The 21,561-nt window shown below is 35.2% G+C and overlaps 1 protein-coding gene across 1 annotated transcript in view; it reads right to left on the reverse strand.

Moving 5' to 3' along the window:
* Positions 1-21,561, reverse strand: part of HFM1 (helicase for meiosis 1) — a 54,333-nt gene that overhangs the window by 11,863 nt on the left and 20,909 nt on the right. Inside the window, exons 2-26 of the mRNA XM_039727201.1 lie at positions 21,482-21,533; positions 20,518-20,616; positions 20,096-20,217; positions 18,336-18,642; positions 17,314-17,579; positions 15,789-15,836; positions 14,017-14,087; positions 13,413-13,545; positions 11,022-11,173; positions 10,570-10,647; positions 10,265-10,426; positions 9,630-9,830; positions 9,456-9,544; positions 8,773-8,816; positions 8,580-8,681; positions 7,072-7,217; positions 6,565-6,659; positions 5,657-5,790; positions 4,712-4,759; positions 2,610-2,690; positions 1,893-1,984; positions 959-1,065; positions 823-870; positions 537-634; positions 318-449 (exon numbers count right to left, since the gene is read on the reverse strand). Of these exons, the coding sequence (XP_039583135.1) occupies positions 318-449; positions 537-634; positions 823-870; positions 959-1,065; positions 1,893-1,984; positions 2,610-2,690; positions 4,712-4,759; positions 5,657-5,790; positions 6,565-6,659; positions 7,072-7,217; positions 8,580-8,681; positions 8,773-8,816; positions 9,456-9,544; positions 9,630-9,830; positions 10,265-10,426; positions 10,570-10,647; positions 11,022-11,173; positions 13,413-13,545; positions 14,017-14,087; positions 15,789-15,836; positions 17,314-17,579; positions 18,336-18,642; positions 20,096-20,217; positions 20,518-20,588 (2,827 nt within the window). The 5' untranslated portion in view covers positions 20,589-20,616; positions 21,482-21,533. The remainder of the gene's footprint in view (positions 1-317; positions 450-536; positions 635-822; positions 871-958; positions 1,066-1,892; positions 1,985-2,609; positions 2,691-4,711; positions 4,760-5,656; positions 5,791-6,564; positions 6,660-7,071; positions 7,218-8,579; positions 8,682-8,772; positions 8,817-9,455; positions 9,545-9,629; positions 9,831-10,264; positions 10,427-10,569; positions 10,648-11,021; positions 11,174-13,412; positions 13,546-14,016; positions 14,088-15,788; positions 15,837-17,313; positions 17,580-18,335; positions 18,643-20,095; positions 20,218-20,517; positions 20,617-21,481; positions 21,534-21,561) is intronic.

The raw sequence follows: 21,561 nt of genomic DNA on the forward strand, positions 1-21,561 counted from the left end.
CAGCTGCCTGGAAAGCAAGCTAGTCCCTAGTCAGGGACACGCAATCACATCAATGTGGAATATGCCTGGGATACTGAGAGGAACATTAAGGAATATAAGAACAATATAAAATACTTTGAAAGCCTTAAGAAAATTACTAAAGAGCTTCCTTTAGTTATGGCAGATTCTTCTGACAACTCTGGTACTCAATTGTGGCAAATAAGTAATCAGCAGGCTAATTCAATTATGTATATAGATACCACAGAAATCAGCAGGCTAATCATGAGTTTAGATTCTCTGTTAAGATTACACTTTTATAATTTTTAACTGGTACCTACCAATTTTTTCCAATTGTTTAGACACATGAAGTGAATTTTCCCAAAGTCTGCACCTGAAACACTTTGCTAAAATCAAAGAGTTTAATAAAGCAGAGAAGTTGTTCTTAGATGATGCCAGAAAGTCAGATAGCCCTGTAAAAAGAAGATTGACTTATGTTAATAAACTAAAATGTAGCTTATTAGGACATATACAAAAAAAAAGATTAAATTTTACCATACATCTAGTAACTCTCAAGCCATTTCTAAATATTCTGCCAGTATCTTGTGTCAAAGTGAAGTCTTGAATAGGAATACATCCCAGCTGAGCCTGAATGAGACTGGAAAAAGAATGGGTTTGTAAACAAAGAACAACATAAAAGTTTTTAATGAGGAAAAAAAATTCAGAAAGAAACAATAAAATACAAGATCTGGTTCTCTGCAAAATTACACAAAATTTAGCAGGGCCTTCAACAGCCATAAAATGGCAATTTTTCAATAAAAAATAAAAAGGCAATATCATATTTACCAGTTTACTTTCATTTCTCTTGTTTTTATCTTCCCCTCCATTGGAAACCTATGCATAAAAACATACATATTTTCTACAATTCATTTTATTTATTGTTAAAAAGGTAGTTTCAATTTTCAATGTATTTTTAAAATACCTGATAGTTATTTTGTCTTTGTCTTTATTCAAAGTGTTCAATATTTTCTTTTCATTTGTTCTTAACTTCACATCCACAAATTCTGCGCAGTTGGAGATCATTGTAATCTGTAATAATTGAAGTTATTTAGTAATTGTTTTAATGTGCCATTTTTCTATCACTTCTAACTTTTTTTTAAAAAGAACACTTAAAAATTATTGTCTCAACAGTATGACCATGAAGACACAATTCCAGACACATCCATTTTTAATAATAACCAACTTTCTTTCCTCTTCCTATAAAGTCTATTAATGAAAGGGGAAATATTTTCTCTCAGGTTTTAGATTCCTATTTCAGTTGAGGTTATCTAAAATCAACCACACATGTTGCTAACACTTTATACAAGGCAAATACAAAGAGTTTTTTCCGTTATGTATTTCGCCTTGCTTTCTTCACATTTAAACAACAAAGACAGTCACAGGAGAACAAATGTTCCAATTTTTTCACAGCAAATTTGTTTTACCATAGTATTTGCTTGAAAACAAAATGTCTTGTGCTTCAGATAACAACTTATTAGCTGAAAGAGGAAAGTTGCTTAAAACAGAAAGACAATTTCCTTAAAAGTAAAACCTGCTCTTGATGTAGCTGTTTTTTGCAACAAATACAACCTACTAAAGCAGAAGACATTAAGGCTTTCAATACATTAACAGAACAGCTAGTAACACACCAGATCTTCATAAGCAAGGTTAGTGAGGGGAAAAAGAGTTGGAAATCAAAAGATCTCAAAGTACAAAGTAACAAAAATACTCTATATAGAATTTAAGTAGATATATTCTCTAAAATTTTATACAAACAAAGCCTGAGCTCTTTAAAATAAATAACACCTTACACTTCTTTTCTTAGATTGTTTAAAAACAATTGAACATATGTAATTTTTTTAAAAAAGTCAAATTACCAATTCATTTAGTGTCTCAGTTCCCTTAATTGTGAAAAACTGCTTCACTGTATCAAATGCAATATAATACCATGCCATTAATCTTCCAGTCTCTGTAAAAGAAGCATATACCTTAAAAAAATAAGTAAGTCAAGTATATTTTAGTGGCTTAGAGTTCTTTAAGCCACAAAATTAAATTAATTTTCTTATTACTGGGCTCTGTGAGATTTACCCCCACTACTCAGTGTGTTACTGCCCCCAGCTGTGTGATGGACATGCCTGACCCGACCACAGAGTGGCACAAAGAGCCATGTGGCAGTGGCAATTCTCACAATGGAGATTAAGTCCTAGTAACACACCAGGCAGCAAACTGTGGTTGCTAAGAAGCCAAACACCTCTAGCAGAGGACTGCAGAGAAGAGCAGGTACTGATAAAACCTGTCCTTCATAGCACTGTGCAACCAACTATCCTGTCACAGAGTTCTGCAATCTTCTAAGCTGCAACAAATTTTCAGCAACAAGAGAAGATCTATTAACGAAACAAGATTAAGAGAATGAACATCCATGACTTGGTCAAGAAACTTGTCCATATATTCTACTCAAACAATCCCTCAGATTTTACTCTCTACTACATTTATGTACTCTTATTAATGGGTCACAAGGGTAGTTGAGACCCTTCATAGTTCACCAATATCTTTACATCACTTCTGAAAATTACTTTATTTGAAACAAGTGTTACCTGTTGGTTTGAAATTATTTGCTTCATCCATCCTGATCAAATCAAAAGATGATAAATCATTTAAGTTCTTCAGACACAGTTCTGTCAAAAATTTGAAAAATGTTTTCTGCATGTACTAAAAATACCTTATCCATGTACAAACCACAAACATCATCATCAAATGGTATGAATGTATGCCCAAGTAATTCCACTGAACACAAGTAAAGGTTTTGGAATCCTTCTATTAAAGTTGGTGGTTAACTTCTGTCTGGGGAAACTCACTGAAAGATAATTGATAAGGACAAGCCAACTCTTTTTCAGTAAGGCAGAAGTTGCAAAGGAAAACAAACTAGATGCTGGAATGTAGGTTGCCATATTTAATTTTGAATGACAGATCAGAGAGCCCACAAGCACTTACACAAGACTTCTGCACTTCTCATAACAGAGTTAACACCAAAATGGTTCAAATTGCAAATACCCACAAGTATTCATGAATCCTTCATTAGAAATTTTCACAATGTACCAGATGCATTTGTATTTATTTCACTAAACCCGTTGTGTCAGGTATCTGCATAAGAATGACCAAAGTGCTTTTGTTCTCTCTCTTTCAAGACTAAGGCAATATTCCAAATTTAAAAGTCAGTTAGAACAGCACTCAAAGAGATAGTTCCCCTAGCAATCATTTACTTTACACATGAAATATATGAACACATTATATACATTACTACAAAATATTTCATGTTGCAGGGAAGAGGATCTAGTTTTTAACATCAGAACTGCAAGGAAATATAATCCACACTAAAAAAAGCATTAATTGAATTATTCTATCATGTATCATTTAAAACCATGCCTTCTCCCATAAAGGCTTATTTAGGTAGTGTCACACTTCATTCCTTCTATTCCTTTCAACCTACGTGGCAAGAATAGAAAACTCCTGATGTAAAAGACAGGGAAAGATAGAAAACTACTGGAAAAGGCAACTTTTCTTACTAATAAGTACTCTTTTCACTGTCTGCAAGTCAGAGTCAATGTCTCTCACATTTGGGGACTTCAAGCTGTATCAGATATGCTGTGTTCCTGAAGGCCCTTGAAACCCCTACACAATGAACAGCCTCAGCATCATTCCACCAAGCCCAAAACCAATCACAAATGCTTCCTACACAGTTATGTTAAAAATGTGTAAGTGGAGTCCAAGTACAAGCTCAACAAATTCCTGGGCATTTTATCTGTCCATGTTTTCATGGACCAGACCCTCCTCCAGTTATTTTAGCTCCAAATGGTCTGGATGGACATGAGGATTTTCACTGAAGAAAGAAAATTGTATTTGTAGATTTGCAGAATTTGATAGCAAGTACTCTTTTATAAATATACTAACATTTAAAGTACCAGAAAACTTATATTAAAATAAATTAACAAAGCAAAACCATCTGAAGTGTTGTATCTATTTCTGTATTTAAAGAAATACAGATTATAATATACAATACAGAAATATAACCTATTTCTGTATTTAAAGTTAATAGGCACCAATTCCCAAACAATTTTGTCTGCTGTATGTTTTCTAATGGAATTGCAAATAGCTAAAACACAGTATTTTTTAAAACATGTTAATAACTGGGTTTTATTAAAGTATTAGCAAAAAAAGCCTCTTAAACTCCTGCAATTTTAAATTGTTTCTGGACAAGGCAAAGACGTTTACATTTTATATCCTTTGTTTTCAAGGCTAAATTTATGAATGGAAGATGACACTTTCTGAAAAGAACTTTTTTGAAAGTATAGTAACAGAAATTAATGACAGCAAGTGAGATCAATTAAAGGAAAATTAGGAAGAATGACAAACAATCAAAACTAAAGTGTTCTGCTCCCTATTTCTGAGCATGTATATGGAGACGAGGTAGGTAAAAGCATTTAACAATTTTCCTCTATACAATAAAAATGTTTCTACCAGTTAAAAGGTACTGATAGTATTTTAAAAATATTAATAACAAAATGAAATTAATAACACATAGTAAATTACATTTGTTCTGCAAATGGACCTATTGAAATTAATGGACATAGATAATAAACATGGGTGAACCTGCCCTAAATTGTAACAGTTTACTGAAAAAAGCTAAGAAGCCACTTACCTTGTAATTTTGCTTCAATTCCAACTTTATCTAATCCAGATGAAAAACCTTCATGGCAAAGACAAAAGTTGTTTTAACCTAGCACTATCATACACTTCTTCCTCAATGTCAGCACCCATTAAAACTGATTTGCTGATTGTTAGGAAGCAGCCAAGTACCCCAAAGTGCAAAAATGTGGGAATATTTATTATACACACAAGTCAGAAGTCTTACAGGGTGCAGTTATGCAAGTATCAGTGAGAGGCTGCTAGAACAGATGTGCAAAGGTAAAAGCTGCAGACATTCCCCCATCAGAGTAAAATACCAGAGCCCTAAAAGTTTCAGAAATGTCAGTGAAAACTTCTAGGTACAGTTTTCTTATTTTGGAATATAGGAGGCCACCTAAATTGTAACATCCATTGAAGTACTAGATGAGCTATGTTCCAGCTATAAATTCTTATAAAAAATTGTCTCCAGCAATTACCCAATGACTCCAAAATCAGGCATAGAGAAAGTGGGCAGGAACAAAGATATGGTCAGGGCTGGGGACTGGGATAATGTTCTGGACAAGACAAACTGAAGACATTGGAATTAAGATAACTAGAATTTTATTCTAGAAAAAACTATGAAATACTAGACTATTCTTTTTATTAGCAGATTATATATTCAGCAGTGCAAAAGGCATTATGGCTTGATACTGTATTAATACATGGTCCAGCATATTAAGATAAAAAGAAATGGATTATTTAGTTGTAAATGGGTTCTTCACAGTTTTTAGATGTTATATCATGCTGAAACTCCCACTACTTATGTTAAAGAACAAAATGTTACAGGCCACACTGCACATCCTGTTTTCATCATGTTATGAAATAACAGCCCATAAGAAAATGATAGAAAAAGTAATATGGACACAACACATCCTAATGCCATAGTTAGGTGAATACAAAAAAATAAAACCAAACAAACCATAATGAGTTGGATTTTTTAAGGCTCTAATGTACAAGAATGTTGATCGTATCCATTCCAAAGCCACACTGACATCCGTGACAGTATGGAGCACTATTTCTGCATTTAAGTGTTCAACAAGGTGCTTGTGCAAGCTAGTGCAAAAAAACAAGAGTTAAGGACATTTATCAACGAGCAATACAAAAAGTTTTAAAACTAATTTTTGGGAAGAAACAAAATCAAACAAACCCCTCCCCCCAAACCACAACTGTTCACTGTAATCAGTGAAATTGATAGAATACAGTAAAGACTATGTAAGTAATCAACAATATAATTTATTATGGCACAATGCCTAGCAAGAAAAAAAAAAACCTGTCAACTGTGAAGTTTCACATTTACTAGAAAACAAAGTTACATACATTTGAAAATTACCGCACAAACATTCTGTGCTGTTGATATTCTAAATATATTTGAAAAATTAAATGTTAACAAAATTAAATGAGTAAAATTTCCTATTTTACCTTTTAACATTCTAACTTTCCTACATATTTCTCGTGATAATCTGTTAACAACAAATAAAGGTCTAGCATTTTCCAGACTCTATCATCTAGAAATTCAGACACATGGGCTGCCTTCAATTCCTGCTTTTTGTCTTTGCAATAAATACTCTTTCAGCTTCTCAGTTTTCCAGCAGGAATCTAAAACTTTTTTTTTTTTGAGCTTAAGATGTCCTAAAGATTCTTTTGGCTAATAAAACAAGAGACCATTAAATACTGAATAGCTTGGCTTTATTTTCCTTAATTCTTTCTTGATTTCTTCTAAATAGACCAAAGAAGCAGCCCAAAATCCATGAGAAGAAAAACACATTCTCTAGAAACTATGAAGTTTAGCTACTATCTACAGAGTCTTATAAAAAAATACGTAGTTACCTGCTCTCTATTATATCAGCACCATTTAACATCTGTATATATCTCTCCCTGGTACTACAACGAGTCATAATAACTGCTGTAGCAGTAGTGTCAAACTGAAAAATAAAACCCCAAATAAAATCTGCTCTTTAGTTCTTAGGAAAAAACAGTTGAATATACATCACATACCTGCTGAATCCACTAAAACTCTTTTCTCAAAATCCTGTCTGAAATGGGTATTGTATGCCAGTTTCCTACTTTCTCTAATCCCCATTCACTATGTAACCCAAATGTAATCTTCAGATCTTTTTCCACTGCAAGGTGAAGCAGTGATTTTTGATGGACAATACAAAAGCAAACAGATTTCTTTCTCAACAGAAAAGTTACCTAGGAGTAATTTAAGTATTAATAGTCCTTTAAAACCCAAATGCTGCAGTAAAATTCCTGGCATTGTACTTTCTTCTGCAAGAATAGCTTCTACTAATTTGCCTATAGACAGCAAATCAATGCAATAAAACATTCACTTACCTGAGGCCTTCCAGCTCTCCCAATCATTTGCAGAATATCAGTTTCACTGTACTCTTGAAACACTCCTCCAACATAATGCATTGTGGATTTTATAACCACCAGGTGTGCAGGCAGATTGACTCCCATAGCTAAGGTGCTAGTAGTAACTACATCAGATCAAAGTACATGAACACCATCAAAATGTCTAGCAGACACTAATCAAGCAGAAAACAGGTAACTTAACTCTTGATGCCTAAGAGTTCTTAGTTTCTGGTGGAATCAGTGGGCACCACCAAGAATTTGATGTAGATTACAGACAAGTACTTGCATAACACTTTGTGTATCTGATCATCAGCATTCATTTGTTCTCATATTCTTTAACAAATTATGTCCCAGATATTTTCACTTAAACATTCCTTTATACTTGGAGATAATCCAGACTATGATCCATGTTCAACATAACAGACACACAATGAAGAAACCTTACTCTTATTTCTTCAAGGGTCTGTATTTAAATAGAGCCATGGCTTCATCTTGCTTAGTAGTGGTCAATATTAAGATTTTTTTTTAAGTCATCAGTCATTAGCATTTTTTATATCCATGGTACCAAACCAGAATCACCACCAACACTATCACAACACTTTACCAATACACGCTCGCACACAGAAAACATCAGTCAAGTATGTGGCAAGTAATCTTACACTCATGTTTCCTAATTCACTTTCTCTAAAGAATATACAGAGTGGCAAGAATTCAACACAGAAAGCCAGTCATATGGGCCAACTGATATTACTATTATGCTAGCAACACAAAGGATTATTGAAATTTCCAATTCTTTTGGAAATGAAATGAAAATTAAAATCAGTAATTTTTTTTTTCTTATGACCATTGTAACATGAAAGAAAAAAACCACAAATCATTTAGTGCTGTGCATGAACCACACAGACAATTCCCCATAGGGGTCTAGATCTTTTTTTTTACAGAAAAAGAAAGCCCACGTGAGATGAGACAATCACATCTCAGATCCCTTCTCATTTCACATAACAGATGGGATATTTCTTAGGGACAACACATGGGAGGTTGAAAACAGCATTCTGCCCACCTAAGATGCATAAATGTAGACCATTACCTTCAGGGAAGCCTCAGTTGCAAAGAAAACATATTGGAAACTTGGAGGAAAGATTCACTAGCACAGAACTCCACCTCAGTGGGAGGGTTCAATGGTAGGAAAAGGAAACGGACATTGTCCATCCTATTGGACATGTCCATAGGCCACACCTATATGGACATAGGAGGGGGATGACCTCCATGTGTGGTGAAAAGAAATTCTATGGTCTTTAGTAGTAACAGTGCATATGTATACAGGCTGACAGGGTAATAGTACATGTGAAACACAAAAACACCTTTACCTGGATTTCACAACTTCCAAAGGTTAAGCAAACTATAGAAGCATAAAATATTACTTCCAAACTGCAATCTTTTCAGGATACATAAATGAAATTTTGGCTTTCTACATTAATTTTACTTACAAAGTACTGGCAAATCTCCTGCGGTAAAAGTTCCTTCAATTATTTTTCTGTCCGAGATCTCCATACCCGCATGATGATAAGCCACACCATATATCAAAAGGTCTGATAAGGAAATTATTATATACATCATTTAACTAGGTTTTCTCAAGCAAATATTCAATCATGGAGCAGAGAAGTTGTAGGTTATATTTACCTCTCAGTTTGGAGTCTTTCAATGAATTTGCAAACCCCTGTAATCTATGCAACACACACAAACAACAACAAGAAAGAAAAACCAAATTAAAAAAATATACATTCTTTGGTTATTTTCAACCACCACCTTTCCCATCCTCAAAGAGAACAAACTGACTCTCTGGAGCAGCTATTGCAGCTTTTTGAGCCTGGTCACCTTTCCAAGTGACAATCAACAATCCTTATGTGTTGTTCACATAAAGCAAGTAAGATCACATTTCAGGTCCAAAGTCAGGAGTAGCTTCTGCAGCTGCCATGACTGAAGTAAATACTAGTTAATATGGCTGTATTTAATAACAGTATCTGATAAAGTAAAGAGAACTTAAAACACTGGTAAAGTCACATCGAATTCAACTATTCATATGCTTAATCTTTGCACTACAAGGTCTCAGAGGGCAATAAGAATTAGCATTTTTATGTTTAGAAAGTAGCTTTGAGAAACAACTGAATGTTTGTGAAAGGTATCCTAAAACCCAAATAAAACCTCCCAAGAAGAGTGCCAGTTTACCAAAAAGGATGTGAACTGTGATGATGATTTTGTTGCACACTCCTCTGCTAGAAACTGTATTAGCTCAACAGCTTCCTTCATAGATATCACAGGTTTACTAAAATGTACACTTATTTCCAATTTAAATAGAAAAATACCTTTGTTTCTGTTCTATACTCAGTAGAAATTTAGCATCTTTTGCAAGAACAGAAGCAGCCTGCTGTACTCCTTTTCTTGTGGCACAAAACTATAAATAAAAGATATTTTTTTGAATCAACACTTTCAAGAAAGAAACCATTTCAAACACGATAAAAAAAAAAAAGCTGTTGTACCACAAGTGCTGGTTTTTGCTCCGAGTATGTTTGTATAATGCTAGCTATCTTGTAGTTAAGAGTTAAGTCAAATTTGAATTCTGTCTGATTGTCACTGCAAGGAAAACCAAGCACAATTTTGCGTAGCTTCACTGGTCGTTGATCCTCATCTATTTTCAGGCATACAGCAGGCATCTTACTATCTGAAAGCCACTCTGCAATCTTTAAAAAAGAAGCAGAACAGAAAAGATAAATTTCTTCTTTTAATTATGCTCCAGCTCTAATAGCATCACAGAATAATTAACTTAGTTGTTTACATGTGACAAAAGCTAACACATTTTTTTATAATTTAAAATCTCAGGTGAGGTTCTGCTTTTTGCAGGACCAATATAATTTGGTCTGAAATCTCAAGTCTGTTGTGATTTGCACATAAGAGGTAAAAATCACAAGCAGAAATCTAAAACTGAAGCATGTCCATACATGGCTGACATTTCCCTACGGTTGAAGGTAATCTTACATTAGCAGCAGCCTCATAGCTGTCTTCAGATGACAGCTTAAAAATTACTATTTTGCTATCAATCTAAAATTGTAATTCCAGACAAATTTTATAAAACACAACTCCATTGATCAAAATACAGTCAAAATGTAACTCTTACATCTTGAGTATTTGGGATTGTTGCAGAAACAGCTACAAATCTCAAGGGAGGAACAGTGTCATGCTTCTCCAAGAGACGCCAAAGAGAAGACTGAATAGTTTTCATCCGACTGACTACAACTTCCAAAGTTGCACCGCGGCTTTCATCCTTTATCACATGTACCTATCAGGAATTTTAAAAGACATGCTAAATATTTTCCAGTTACAATTTGGACGTGTGCTAAATACATTTAATATTTTCTAAGGTTCCTTTTACCTTAACAAAAGATACAAAAGCAGTGCATAAATCCTCATTCATTTTCTTACCTCATCGATGAGAAACAGTCGCACAAGCTGGACTATAGAGTTGTCTCTCCACCTTCTAGTCATGCTATCCCACTTTTCCTTGGAGGAAAAAAACAACACATCAAAACAACAACAGAAGATGAAAGATGTTTTAAATGCCAATACATGGCACAACTACAGCACATAGAGACATGCCTAAACTTCAATAAATCTTTAAACAGAAACAATTAAATGAATTCAAGCTAATGCCATATGCCATCTATGTTTCATCTGGCACATAATTATATTAATAACTTTTGTTTATATGAACTGATAGTGTGTACAGCAGTGTGCAAACAAAAGGATAATAAAATTACTGTGTATTACCAAAAAAAAAAAAAAAAAAAAAAAGAGCAGTGCTTGCAGCATACAATTAGAAGACTGCTAATGTCTGTTTATTCTAAGTTCTTGTAAGAACTGGGAATGAAACCTACAGGTGTAGTGATAATAATGTCAGCATGATGTATTTCAAATAAATCATCCATCAGTGTATCTCCTGTCAACTCCTTGCAGGTGAGTCCTATAGGTCCAAATTTTTCTTTCCAGTCATCAAAACGCTGACTGCACAGAGCTTTTATTGGAGCCACTAAAAACAACACCAAATAATGAGAATTAAATCAGGAAAAACCACATCTTCAACTGTATTAGAAATGTATGCATTTAGTTTCTTTAGTAAGATGCCTTCTTGAATTTAATTTCCTTAATTTTCAGCTTTGCTTTCAGAACCATAAAATCTCTAACTGGTGTTACTGTTCTTATTATCCTACCTCATGTGCACAAACAATGTTGAGCTTTGGGCCCTAGTTATTCCCATAAGCAAGCAGAAACAGAACCCTTTAATTAAGATTATGAGAGCATCTTTAATTAAGATTAAGAGGGCAGATATTTTATGCTCTCTTAATCCTTTATCCTGTTGGGTTTGATTTTCTTTGCAGTACCACATGGAAACAACCATTCTGCTATCAAAGGTTTTCTCACAGATGGAAGAAACCATCAGAAATATATCTTTCCTAATGGAAGATCATACAAATACCAACGTTTTCCCACTTAAGAATGGTTTGAGTATTCTGTATTCAGAGAGCAAAGCATAAGTGAGAAACCATCCAAGAGCAAGAGACAGACTTCTATTTCTTCTGGTATTCTATGAAAATCAAATGTACAGTTAAGTGTAGGGTCATATGAAGCAGCTAACACAGCAGGTTGCAGTTCTCATGCTGTTTCTCATGAACAAAGTCCTAAAACAATTACTAATATTTTTTTTTCCTGAGAATACACATTGTACTTTTTCAGACTTTTCTTCTCCCAGAAATCAGATGTCATTCTCAATAAGGACTGATATTAACAATACACATAAGGCTATACTAGATGATTAATCTATACAGAAAATGCAGTGATGTGTATGAAAGAGGCAATCTATGCATGAGCCCTAAACAGCCCTAGTATAAGAAATCTTGCAGTGATTACATTCTAGGTTAGTTAAAGGCACTGGAATATGAATTATTTCTGCATATTAGCTCACAAATTATCTCTAAAATGAAGAAATTTAAAAAACAGTCTCTGCTTCAGAAAGAGGTGTAAAATCTCATAAGAGTATCAGAGAAATAATTAGCTTCAGAAAACTGATTAAGCTACCAGCAAGTAATTCACAAAATCACAAAGCTAATCATCTTCATCAATTCAAGAATATGAGAGGCAAGTGATTGCTCCTGGAACTACAGTCACCAGTCCTTCAGTGTAAAGCTACTGGAAAACAACTCCACAGAACTCCTGCAAGCTGACTCACACACATGGGGCCACTGATGAACCACACACCAGGGCTCACACCACCAGGTCTGATTACCACCTCTGTTCCAACCTTAAGAAAACTGACAAGTCTCCTTCTCCATCACTGTGGAATCTGGAAAGGTCAGCAGATTTACCACCACTAGCAGCCAACTGCTTCCTTACTGACAGTTCCAACCAACCAAGTTGCAGCAATTTTACCATGACAAGTGGAAACTATTGCCATACACTCAACCTGGTCCAGCTGACAGAGAACCTGTAGCACATGCCTGCTTCTAAGATCAGTTTACAATACACAGTAAACTCTAAAGCAACACTAGCTTTAGTGCAAGAAGTTGAACAAAGTCAAATAGAAAAACAAGTATGAAGCTTTTGTAAATATAAGGATAAAACCTTTAATAGCAAGGCTGACAAACATGTATAAATAAAGTAAAACTGGGACAAAATCACCAATTTATCAAATTTACACAATATTAACTCAGTTCTCCCAAGAAGGATAGAAAAGAAGTGTAACTGGTGTGAGTATCTCCAAGTATTTTCATATTTCTACACAGATCAGTTAAATTCATGAAGATCACAGTTCTGGTGCCTCTGAGGTAGTATCCAGAAAACAGCAGGAAACTTTGCCAGGTAAGTGAATACTGGAAAATGTGATCCTCATCTCAGAGCAACAGCCAGCCATACAAAAGATAGTGCATGGTTTCTGGCTGGCACTAAGAATTTATTTTAGTTTCCTTTGCTTCCTCCTTACCTTTTTGTGTACATCTTGCCTTCTTGGAGGACAAACTTCTACAGGATTTTCTAATTTTTATTTGTATAGGCAATGCTGAACACTACAACTACACAGTGCTGTTAAACACTAATAATAGTTACAATGGTACCACAAATAAACACTAAATCAACTTTTTAAAGAATGAAGCAGGTTGCAGTATCTTAATGTATTTCATCTCAGTATTATTCCTGGACTTACACCAGATCTCTGCATCCCCAGAATGACATTTTCTGTTCTGTCACCAGAATGTTTCGAGCTGCATAATACTTACTGTAAACAACTTTAATATTTAACCAAGGCAGTGGGGCTTCCATGAGTAATCTGGTAATAGCTAGTTCGAACATTACAGTCTTTCCAGAGCCAGTTGGAGCACAAATCACAAAGTTCCTATCTGTATATAAAAGCTAGGAAAGAATTGCCAAGTCCTGTTAAGTTTTCAATAATGACAAATGAAAGGTTTGCATAACTGTATTTCCTTTCCACACATTTTATCCTCCACCATCTTACAAGCCAAGTGTGTCCCTGTGAAGCTCCCTCATTTTCCTTTGACAAGATTGTCTTCCCTGCTTCCTCCTCTGCAGCGCCACTCACCCATGTCACTCACTCACCCACCCTTCCTCCTCCTTGCAAATATATTACCAATCTGTCTGCATAACTATAATTCTCATCTTAACATAAACATATTTTAAATCGAGAAAAACACTTTTCAAAGTTCTTCTGGTCTCTTCTCCCAGCTAAGCACAACCCTGATAAACAGGAAGAGGTTCTAGATATATTACAGTTTTCTAATCCCTTTTATGTTCTGAATATCAAAGTCCCAATTAAACTTATCTACAAAGTACTACTTGCAGCTGCAGTTTATGTTCCATACTTACATCATCCAAAGCTTTTGACTGTGCATAGTTAAAATATGGGAACTCCTTAAAAATACTTCTAAATTGGGTTGCTTGAGAGCATTAAGGAATTTAAAATACTAGAGGATAAATTATAAAATTGTAGGAATATAAATGCATCTTGTTCTTGCAATCCAAATGCAAACTTAAAACATACCACAATATTACACAGGCTTGTAAAAAGTTACCAAAAGTAACCTATTAAATGATTCAGTAGTTTCAGATTCTTGGTGTGCCATATATTCTGTATCACTGGAAAAACCACAACCTATTTGAGAGGTCTCAGGATTATTCCAATAATCAAGAACCTCCTCCCTGGCATAGGCTTCATGGCATGGCAGACAATTATGGAATGTGAAGCTGCAAAGGACAAACCAGATACATGAACCAGCAGAAGTCTGCTGTTAGCCTATCTAAGGTGTCGGTGGTCACATAATATTCGTAATACAACTAATACAAATTATTTAACATAATACTGTATGCCCAGACATAACAATAGCAACAAATTCACCTATGATCACTTTGTAAATGGTTTTAAATATATTTTTCAGTTGCCAATAATGCACATTCTTCAGACAACATTCTAATCTAAAACATGCAGGAGATGAAAAGGGAGCATTGTTAGGTTCCAGCTCCAGAGAAGAGAGCTGATCCCTGTCTGGACTTGCAGAGCAGCCACACGAGCAGCCTGACTGTGAGCATCTCCTCGGGCTGAGGGTGAGCACAGGCAGGTGTGACACCCACAGCAACAGAGCAATGAACTGCCAAGGCCTCAGGTCCATGTCACATTGAATGACTACAAAGGAAAAGATACAGGAGTAAAGCAAGAAATAAAAGCGGTTAAAAATGGGTAAAGTAAAACAAATAACATTAGAATAAAGAAAAAAAGGAGTTTTAAAAAATTACTTATTTGAAATCCCTCCTCTAAATAAGTTATTTCTTTTTAAACTACAAATAATTAATGATCCTTAATTGGTAAATTCACAACAATGGAATCCTTAATCATTTTTTTCACTGTGACTTTTTAAAGCTAGTTACATGAATTCAAGGTGCCTAAATGTAGACATTTCCTCCTCCTGACATTTAACCTACCATTTAACAGGTTCCTAGAAACAAAGTATTGAAAAGAGTGTGTAAAAACCCAGAAGTCTGATAAATATAGATGAATGTTTGATTTTATTTCATGTTCAAGGCAGGGCCAAGAAGAAAGAAAATTATGGTAAAATCTGCTCAAAGAATGGAAATACAGTATAGGCACACTACAACATAGGTACAGACCAATAAGGAGTTGGTTAAGCTAATTTTCTTCTAAGAAAATGGAACAAAAAGTAAGATACAATTTTCCTAATAAGCCTAAATAATAATTCATTTTTCCTTTAAATAAAGTTTATGGAGATATATGTGTATATGTGTGTTTGTATAGAAAATGTCTGAAATATACAGTATGCAAATTAGAATTTTACATTTTATATTTTAAAAAGAAAGTTTTGAGGATAAAATTTGAACATTTGAAATAAGACCAAGCTTTCTTAGGAATGAATGATGTACAAGTTGTCTTATTTTCATTCTTGCTTTGGAAGTCAAAAGGATAAACACCTCTTGAACATTTGATTCCCAGCATTATGCTACAAATTGAAACTATTTATAATGTAATGCATTAATTTCTATGGCTACAAATCAAACACTATAATTTTGCAAATATAAAAGTACTGTAATAAAATCAGGAAAACCAGATCCAGCAAATACAAGGATACGTATTTCTGTAACAGCCCTCAAAATTTCCAATTTTCTTCCTGTAGTTCCTAAAGTAAAAATAGTACTAAATTTATAAAATAAGATTCATTTTCAACCAATAACCATGAAAAGTGTCTTCCTAACCCCAAGCTGTGTGTTCTGAAATGAGCCTCAAGGCTGCAACAAGGTCCAGGTGATAGAAAGGAGATGGGATAGGACAGGGAGGTCACTAGCTCATTATTTAAAAAGCCACAGTGGTGGCCCTTTCATGAACTCACTCCAGTTTAAGGGTGTCTTTCATGTACCAGAGACAAGAACTTGATGCAGTATCTAGCTGTGGTCTCAAAAATGCCAAGAGAGGGATAATCACTTTTCTAACTTCCTAGCTTTGTTAACAAAGCCCAGGATGCTGGTGGCCTTTGTTACTGCTGGCACACACTGCTCACTCCAATCAGCAAGCTGCTCGCCAGGCCCTGGGCACTTTCACACGAGCTGCCCTCAGTCAAACCATCCCAGAGGAACCCAGGGGTTCTTCTCTTTCCCTGGGGCACGACTGTGGACTTGTTCCTGCTGAATGTGATGAGACTGCTGTCAGCCCCCTCCTGCAGAGCACACCCTGCAGTCCTGCCCTTGCTGCTGGCACGTGGGCAGTGCGACCAGTTCACCAGCACCCTCTGAGCCCAGCCAGCTGCTGATCCACTCCTCGTGCCCTGCGTGGGTACCAGAGTGCTGTGGAGGAGGTTTCTCAACCACTCTGTGGTATGAGAACCCTTGCTGAAGGCACAGTGAATGGGATCCACTGCTGTCCCCTCACGCACAAACTGATCTCCACTGCTCATAAAGCAATCAGACAGGAATCTCGCTTTTCATTCCTGACCTGCTTCCAAATCCCATCCTAAGCCACCCCTCTGCCCTATATTTTTCTGCTAGAACTAATTTTCTACTCCATATTTCTGTAGTGGTCAGGCACACAAGGTACATTCCACAGATGTGTCATGTCCCAAAAAGTTTAAAATCTAGAAATAAATGGCACTTACTTAAAAGTTATAAAGGCCAAAAATTATTTCCAAAGCACATATTTTATAATTTCATCAAAATCTCACCACTTCCCTCCATTTTCTAGGTATCACCTACTTAAAATATATTTCTACAAAGATATACATATGAGCCACACCACAAATAAATATTTAATTTTCAATTTCCCTTTTCAAATGAAGATGAAACTCTTTACACACAAAGGGACAAGTCTGTTTTTTTTCAAATTGCTGAGGGGATGTGAAATGACATTTTCAAACAGGTTTACATGACTTAGCACTTCCGAAAATGTGAATCTTCTTCATAAATTGTTTAGCCAGTTCATATTAAACAACAATGCAATTAAATACCACAGGACTGCAATACATTCTATCAATTTTATCCAATTATCTCACCTTGAGCTGGTGGGAAATGTTCTTCACTCTACCTCAGATCTTGGATACTCTTTATTATTATATACCAAAGACAGACAATGGACTGTTTTTCTTGAAATAGAATAAAAATAATTACCTGTGATATCCAGAATCTCTGAAGCATTAGAAAGTGATTGAATTTTAATTCCATTTTCAGACACAATCTCCTCATTATTTACCCTATGCAAAGTAAAATCTGAGTCTTTAGTTATTGGAGCATGATGATTATTTCTCAAAAAACCTTCTTTTGTCACTTCTTTCATGTTTTCACTTGTATTTAAGTAAGTACCAATTTCTTTCACATCAACAGAACCACCTTTAAATTCTGTATTTTTATGCACACTGCCAGACTTTTTAAATAAGCTGCAAAAGATCCAGAATTTTCATTAGCTTGTTGTCATGTTACAGTTTATCTAATATTTGAAAAATACTAGATATAGATTTGCATTGGCAAGCTATTATTAGAACTAGTAAGATAAATAGTAAAATCGTATCTAATGTAATGTAATCTGACCTAAAGACTCCTTTCAACATACATTTTTACTTCATTTTCATTCCAGAAAGAATAAATTGCTTGTCCAGATGGGCTCTGACTCCTAATAGCAGATTAATTCTGAGTTTCTGCATCATTAAAAGCAATAGAGATATCCAGGTTCTGAGGAATGGGAGGAGCTGGACACAGAAAAGCACTTTATTGATAAAATCTCTCCTCCCAGGCACCACTGAAATCACCCTGAGAACTGCTCAAGGTGTTCCTGACTAGCTGACCTCTGCTCAGAAAAGCAAATGATCTCAGCCTTCTTCCTTGTTACCATGCAGATAAAGAATTCAGAGCAGTATTTTCCAAAAGCTTTGTTATCTAAACATTTCTATAAAATTTAAGCAACAAACTAATGCTTACTTTTCTCATGAATGAGGCTGAGCTCAGGACTCAGATTTAATTAAAGCACTGAAATACTGCCAAAAAGAAACATTTTTTTTCCTTATACTGAAAGAATAAGCATCTGGAGCCTGCTAAAGTACCTTCAATTGAAGGATCCCAAACTCTGTGTTCAACAGATTTATCTAAAATAATAATATGATTCTGACAGTGGTAAACTGAGTTGACTAGACACATACCTTTTTCTTAATGTTGAATGCACACTCTCATCATCACTGTTTTCACTTAATGCTTTATTTTGCGGTTGCTGAGAAAAATCTATCACTCTTTTAGATTTATTTTCATCAAAGGAGAGAAAAGATGAAGCCACTTTCAGATTTTCACGCTGAAAACTATATTTATCTCTTTCTCCTAGACTCAGTTGTAGGACTTCTTTTTCAGGGGCTATGCCAAAATGAACAGGTGCTGATGATTTTTCTTCTACTTTGTCTGTGTTACTCTTACATTGTTGTATAAACTTCTCATGCTTTCTTCCTCCTACAGAAACTATAAATTATTATTTCATTAATATTTATATTCTTATTCACAGTCATTTAATCAAGTATCTTTCACATAGAATCAGCCAAATTCACATCTATTATACAAACTGATATTTCTACCTTATTGCAAGAACTTTAGTGTGTATTTTATGACTTATGCTAATGAATGTAATGCATGCATTATCAATTTAAAAATTATAAAAACAAGGTCCCTTTCTTTCCTCCCTATGCAAAGTAAAGGATAAAAACTATTCTTCAGAACCACAAAATAGTTTATATGACAGAACTCTTCACCCTGTCCCAGAATAAAGATGGTCTTCTAAAAAAATGACACAATAACCAAGCCTGAAGTTCCTGCTACAAACAGCTGAGATAAACACTGCAATCTCAACAGTCAGAACTGGAACTGATGGTGGTGACAGGCTGGTTCCATAACCTGCCTGGTTAATTATCATATTTTGCAGGGTTAATTCTCAGTAGAATCAGTGTCCTGACCTGGCTGACCAGATCAACAAGCACAGCTGTTGGCAACAGGAAGGGAGAGGCACCAACAGAAATAAGCAACTAAATGCAACAAGATAACAAAACAGCTCTATTTTGCTGTCTTAATTTCAATCTTACCCATCTAGAAACTCAAAATTATAATGCCTGGTTTGTGACATAATCCCAACAGTTCTAATTCTACAAACATCAAAAAAGCTTATTTGAATAAGTAGCTCTTAATGGAATTATTCTTGTATAAAGCAGAAAAAACCACACCTTCTGTTTTATTATAATTTCTAAATAGACAATATTATAAATCAGCACAGCAGCTAAGAAATGCATAAATCTAATTGACAGAGACAAAGCAATGACATTCTTTAAAATAAATATCCTTAAGATAATCCTGAATGTCTAGGAATATGCCACTTAGCAGCAATTAATGCCCAGATTCAAATTTGGCTGCCTGAACAATTTGATTAAAGCCCTAAAAAGGGGAAGTAAAAAGTAAGTTTCATATAAACTCTGTTCCTTGGGTGGCAGACAGGCCATCAGATCCATGTGACAGTATTATGCTCTTACAGCCACTTCCCACTGTGCTACAATGTTTTGTGAAATAATGTGCAGTAACTGAAATTTTGATTATACTTCTTACCTTGCACACTTCTGCACACTACATCTGTGGCATGTTTATGCCTAAAGAGGACTGCTATGTTCCTGGCACATCTAACATCATAATTCTCAACTCAAATACCTTCTCTGTCTCTACTTGCATACCTAGAATATTTCCCATTTCACAGCAAAAGAGGAATAATCTGTCACACTAATGATTTGTTGAGTAATTTAATATCAAGTAATATTTGACACTGTCTGACACTAGTTGGACTTTGCAGTGTTAGGTTTATGGGTGGATTTGGTCATCCTAAACATCTTTTCCAATTGTTGCAATGATTCTGTGATTCAATTCTCTGATACTTTACCCATATGAGTGTTAGCTGAGTTTTTTTCCAGCTCCCTCTGTAACTCCTCTGCAGCTGGAATTTCAGCAATAGCTGGAGCAGGTGCAATAAACCACGTCTTATGATCTTCATTTTCCAGACACCTATTTTTAACACACAAATGTGAGGTAAAAGCATTTTTAAGCACCCTCCACAACAATTAGCTCAAAATCACTAGCCATAAATAACCTAACTTCTGCTAACCTTTATTACTTATAGCCCTAAGATACACCTGCATCATTGAATGTGCTTGGAGAAACATTTCAAAGTATGGGTTATGGAACCAGAAATTTCTAGCCCCACCTTTCTATCAGTGGATGAAAAAGTGAGTCATAAGAAAAAACACTGCTGCAAAATGATTCTGTTTGGAAAACAATGATATATATCTAATAATAAAGATTTACCTTTGTCCCGTATCTGGTTTTTCATAAAATAAATTATCCAGTGAAAAGACCATGTCTGCAGAGTTGAACATTTTTAGATCAAATGTGAAGTCTCTTAGTCTGCAATGGGCAGCACAAGAAAATGTAAAACTGAACTAGACTTGAACCTGACTAAAGCAATACAAAGTTTATTCTAAGTGCCAACATTTAATTTCTATATTGTTTTCTTTTAGAGCTCTTGACTGCATTCTTAATCATTCTTCAAACAGAGGTTCTCTCTCCTGATAAAATATGGTTCCCACTGCTAAAAAAGCCTTACAGGGCAGCACGTGAAGCAACCTTTACTATCACAACATATTTGGGAAGAAAAAGTGGGTAGGAATGAAGATCCAGATAAAGTTTATGATAAAGTTTTTAAATTCTAAGAACAATGCTAAAATTCAGTCTAGAGAAGAGGAGACTGAGGGGATACACCACATTCTGCAACTTCCTCATGAGGGGAAGAGATGGGCAGGCACTGATCCCTTCTCTGCAGTGACCAGTGACAGGACCCAAGAGGGTGGCCTGAAATTGCATCGGGGTGGTTTAGGATGGACATTGGAGAAGGGTTCTTCCCCCGAGGGTGTTTGGGCACAGGAACAGCTCCCCAGGGCAGTGGTCACAGCAGCAGCCTGACAGAGCTCCAGAAGTGTTTGGCCAATGCTCTCAGGCACAGGCTGTGACTCTTGGGGTGTCCTGTGCAGGGCCAGGAGTTGGACTCAATGATCCTTGAGTCCCTTCCAACTCAGTTTATTCTGTGATTATTTTATACAACTGCAGCCAATATTTTTTTTCCCAATTGTTTTGTTAAGATCACAGTCTCTCAAGTTTTTGCAAAACAAAATTATACTGTTATCTAAAAAAGTGAAGTTATACTGCTACCCCAAAAATTATTTTAATTTACAAGCAAATTAGACTTTTTTAAACATACATGCAAATTGCCTACCTGGATAATTGGAGTATGGGTCCACCACCTTAAAGTTGTTAGCAGGTTTGTTCTGAAACATCAAGACCAGAGATTATTTC

This window comes from Passer montanus, unplaced genomic scaffold, assembly GCF_014805655.1.
Source record: "Passer montanus isolate IOZ18808 unplaced genomic scaffold, ASM1480565v1 scaffold60, whole genome shotgun sequence".
Taxonomy (NCBI): Eukaryota; Metazoa; Chordata; class Aves; order Passeriformes; family Passeridae; genus Passer; species Passer montanus.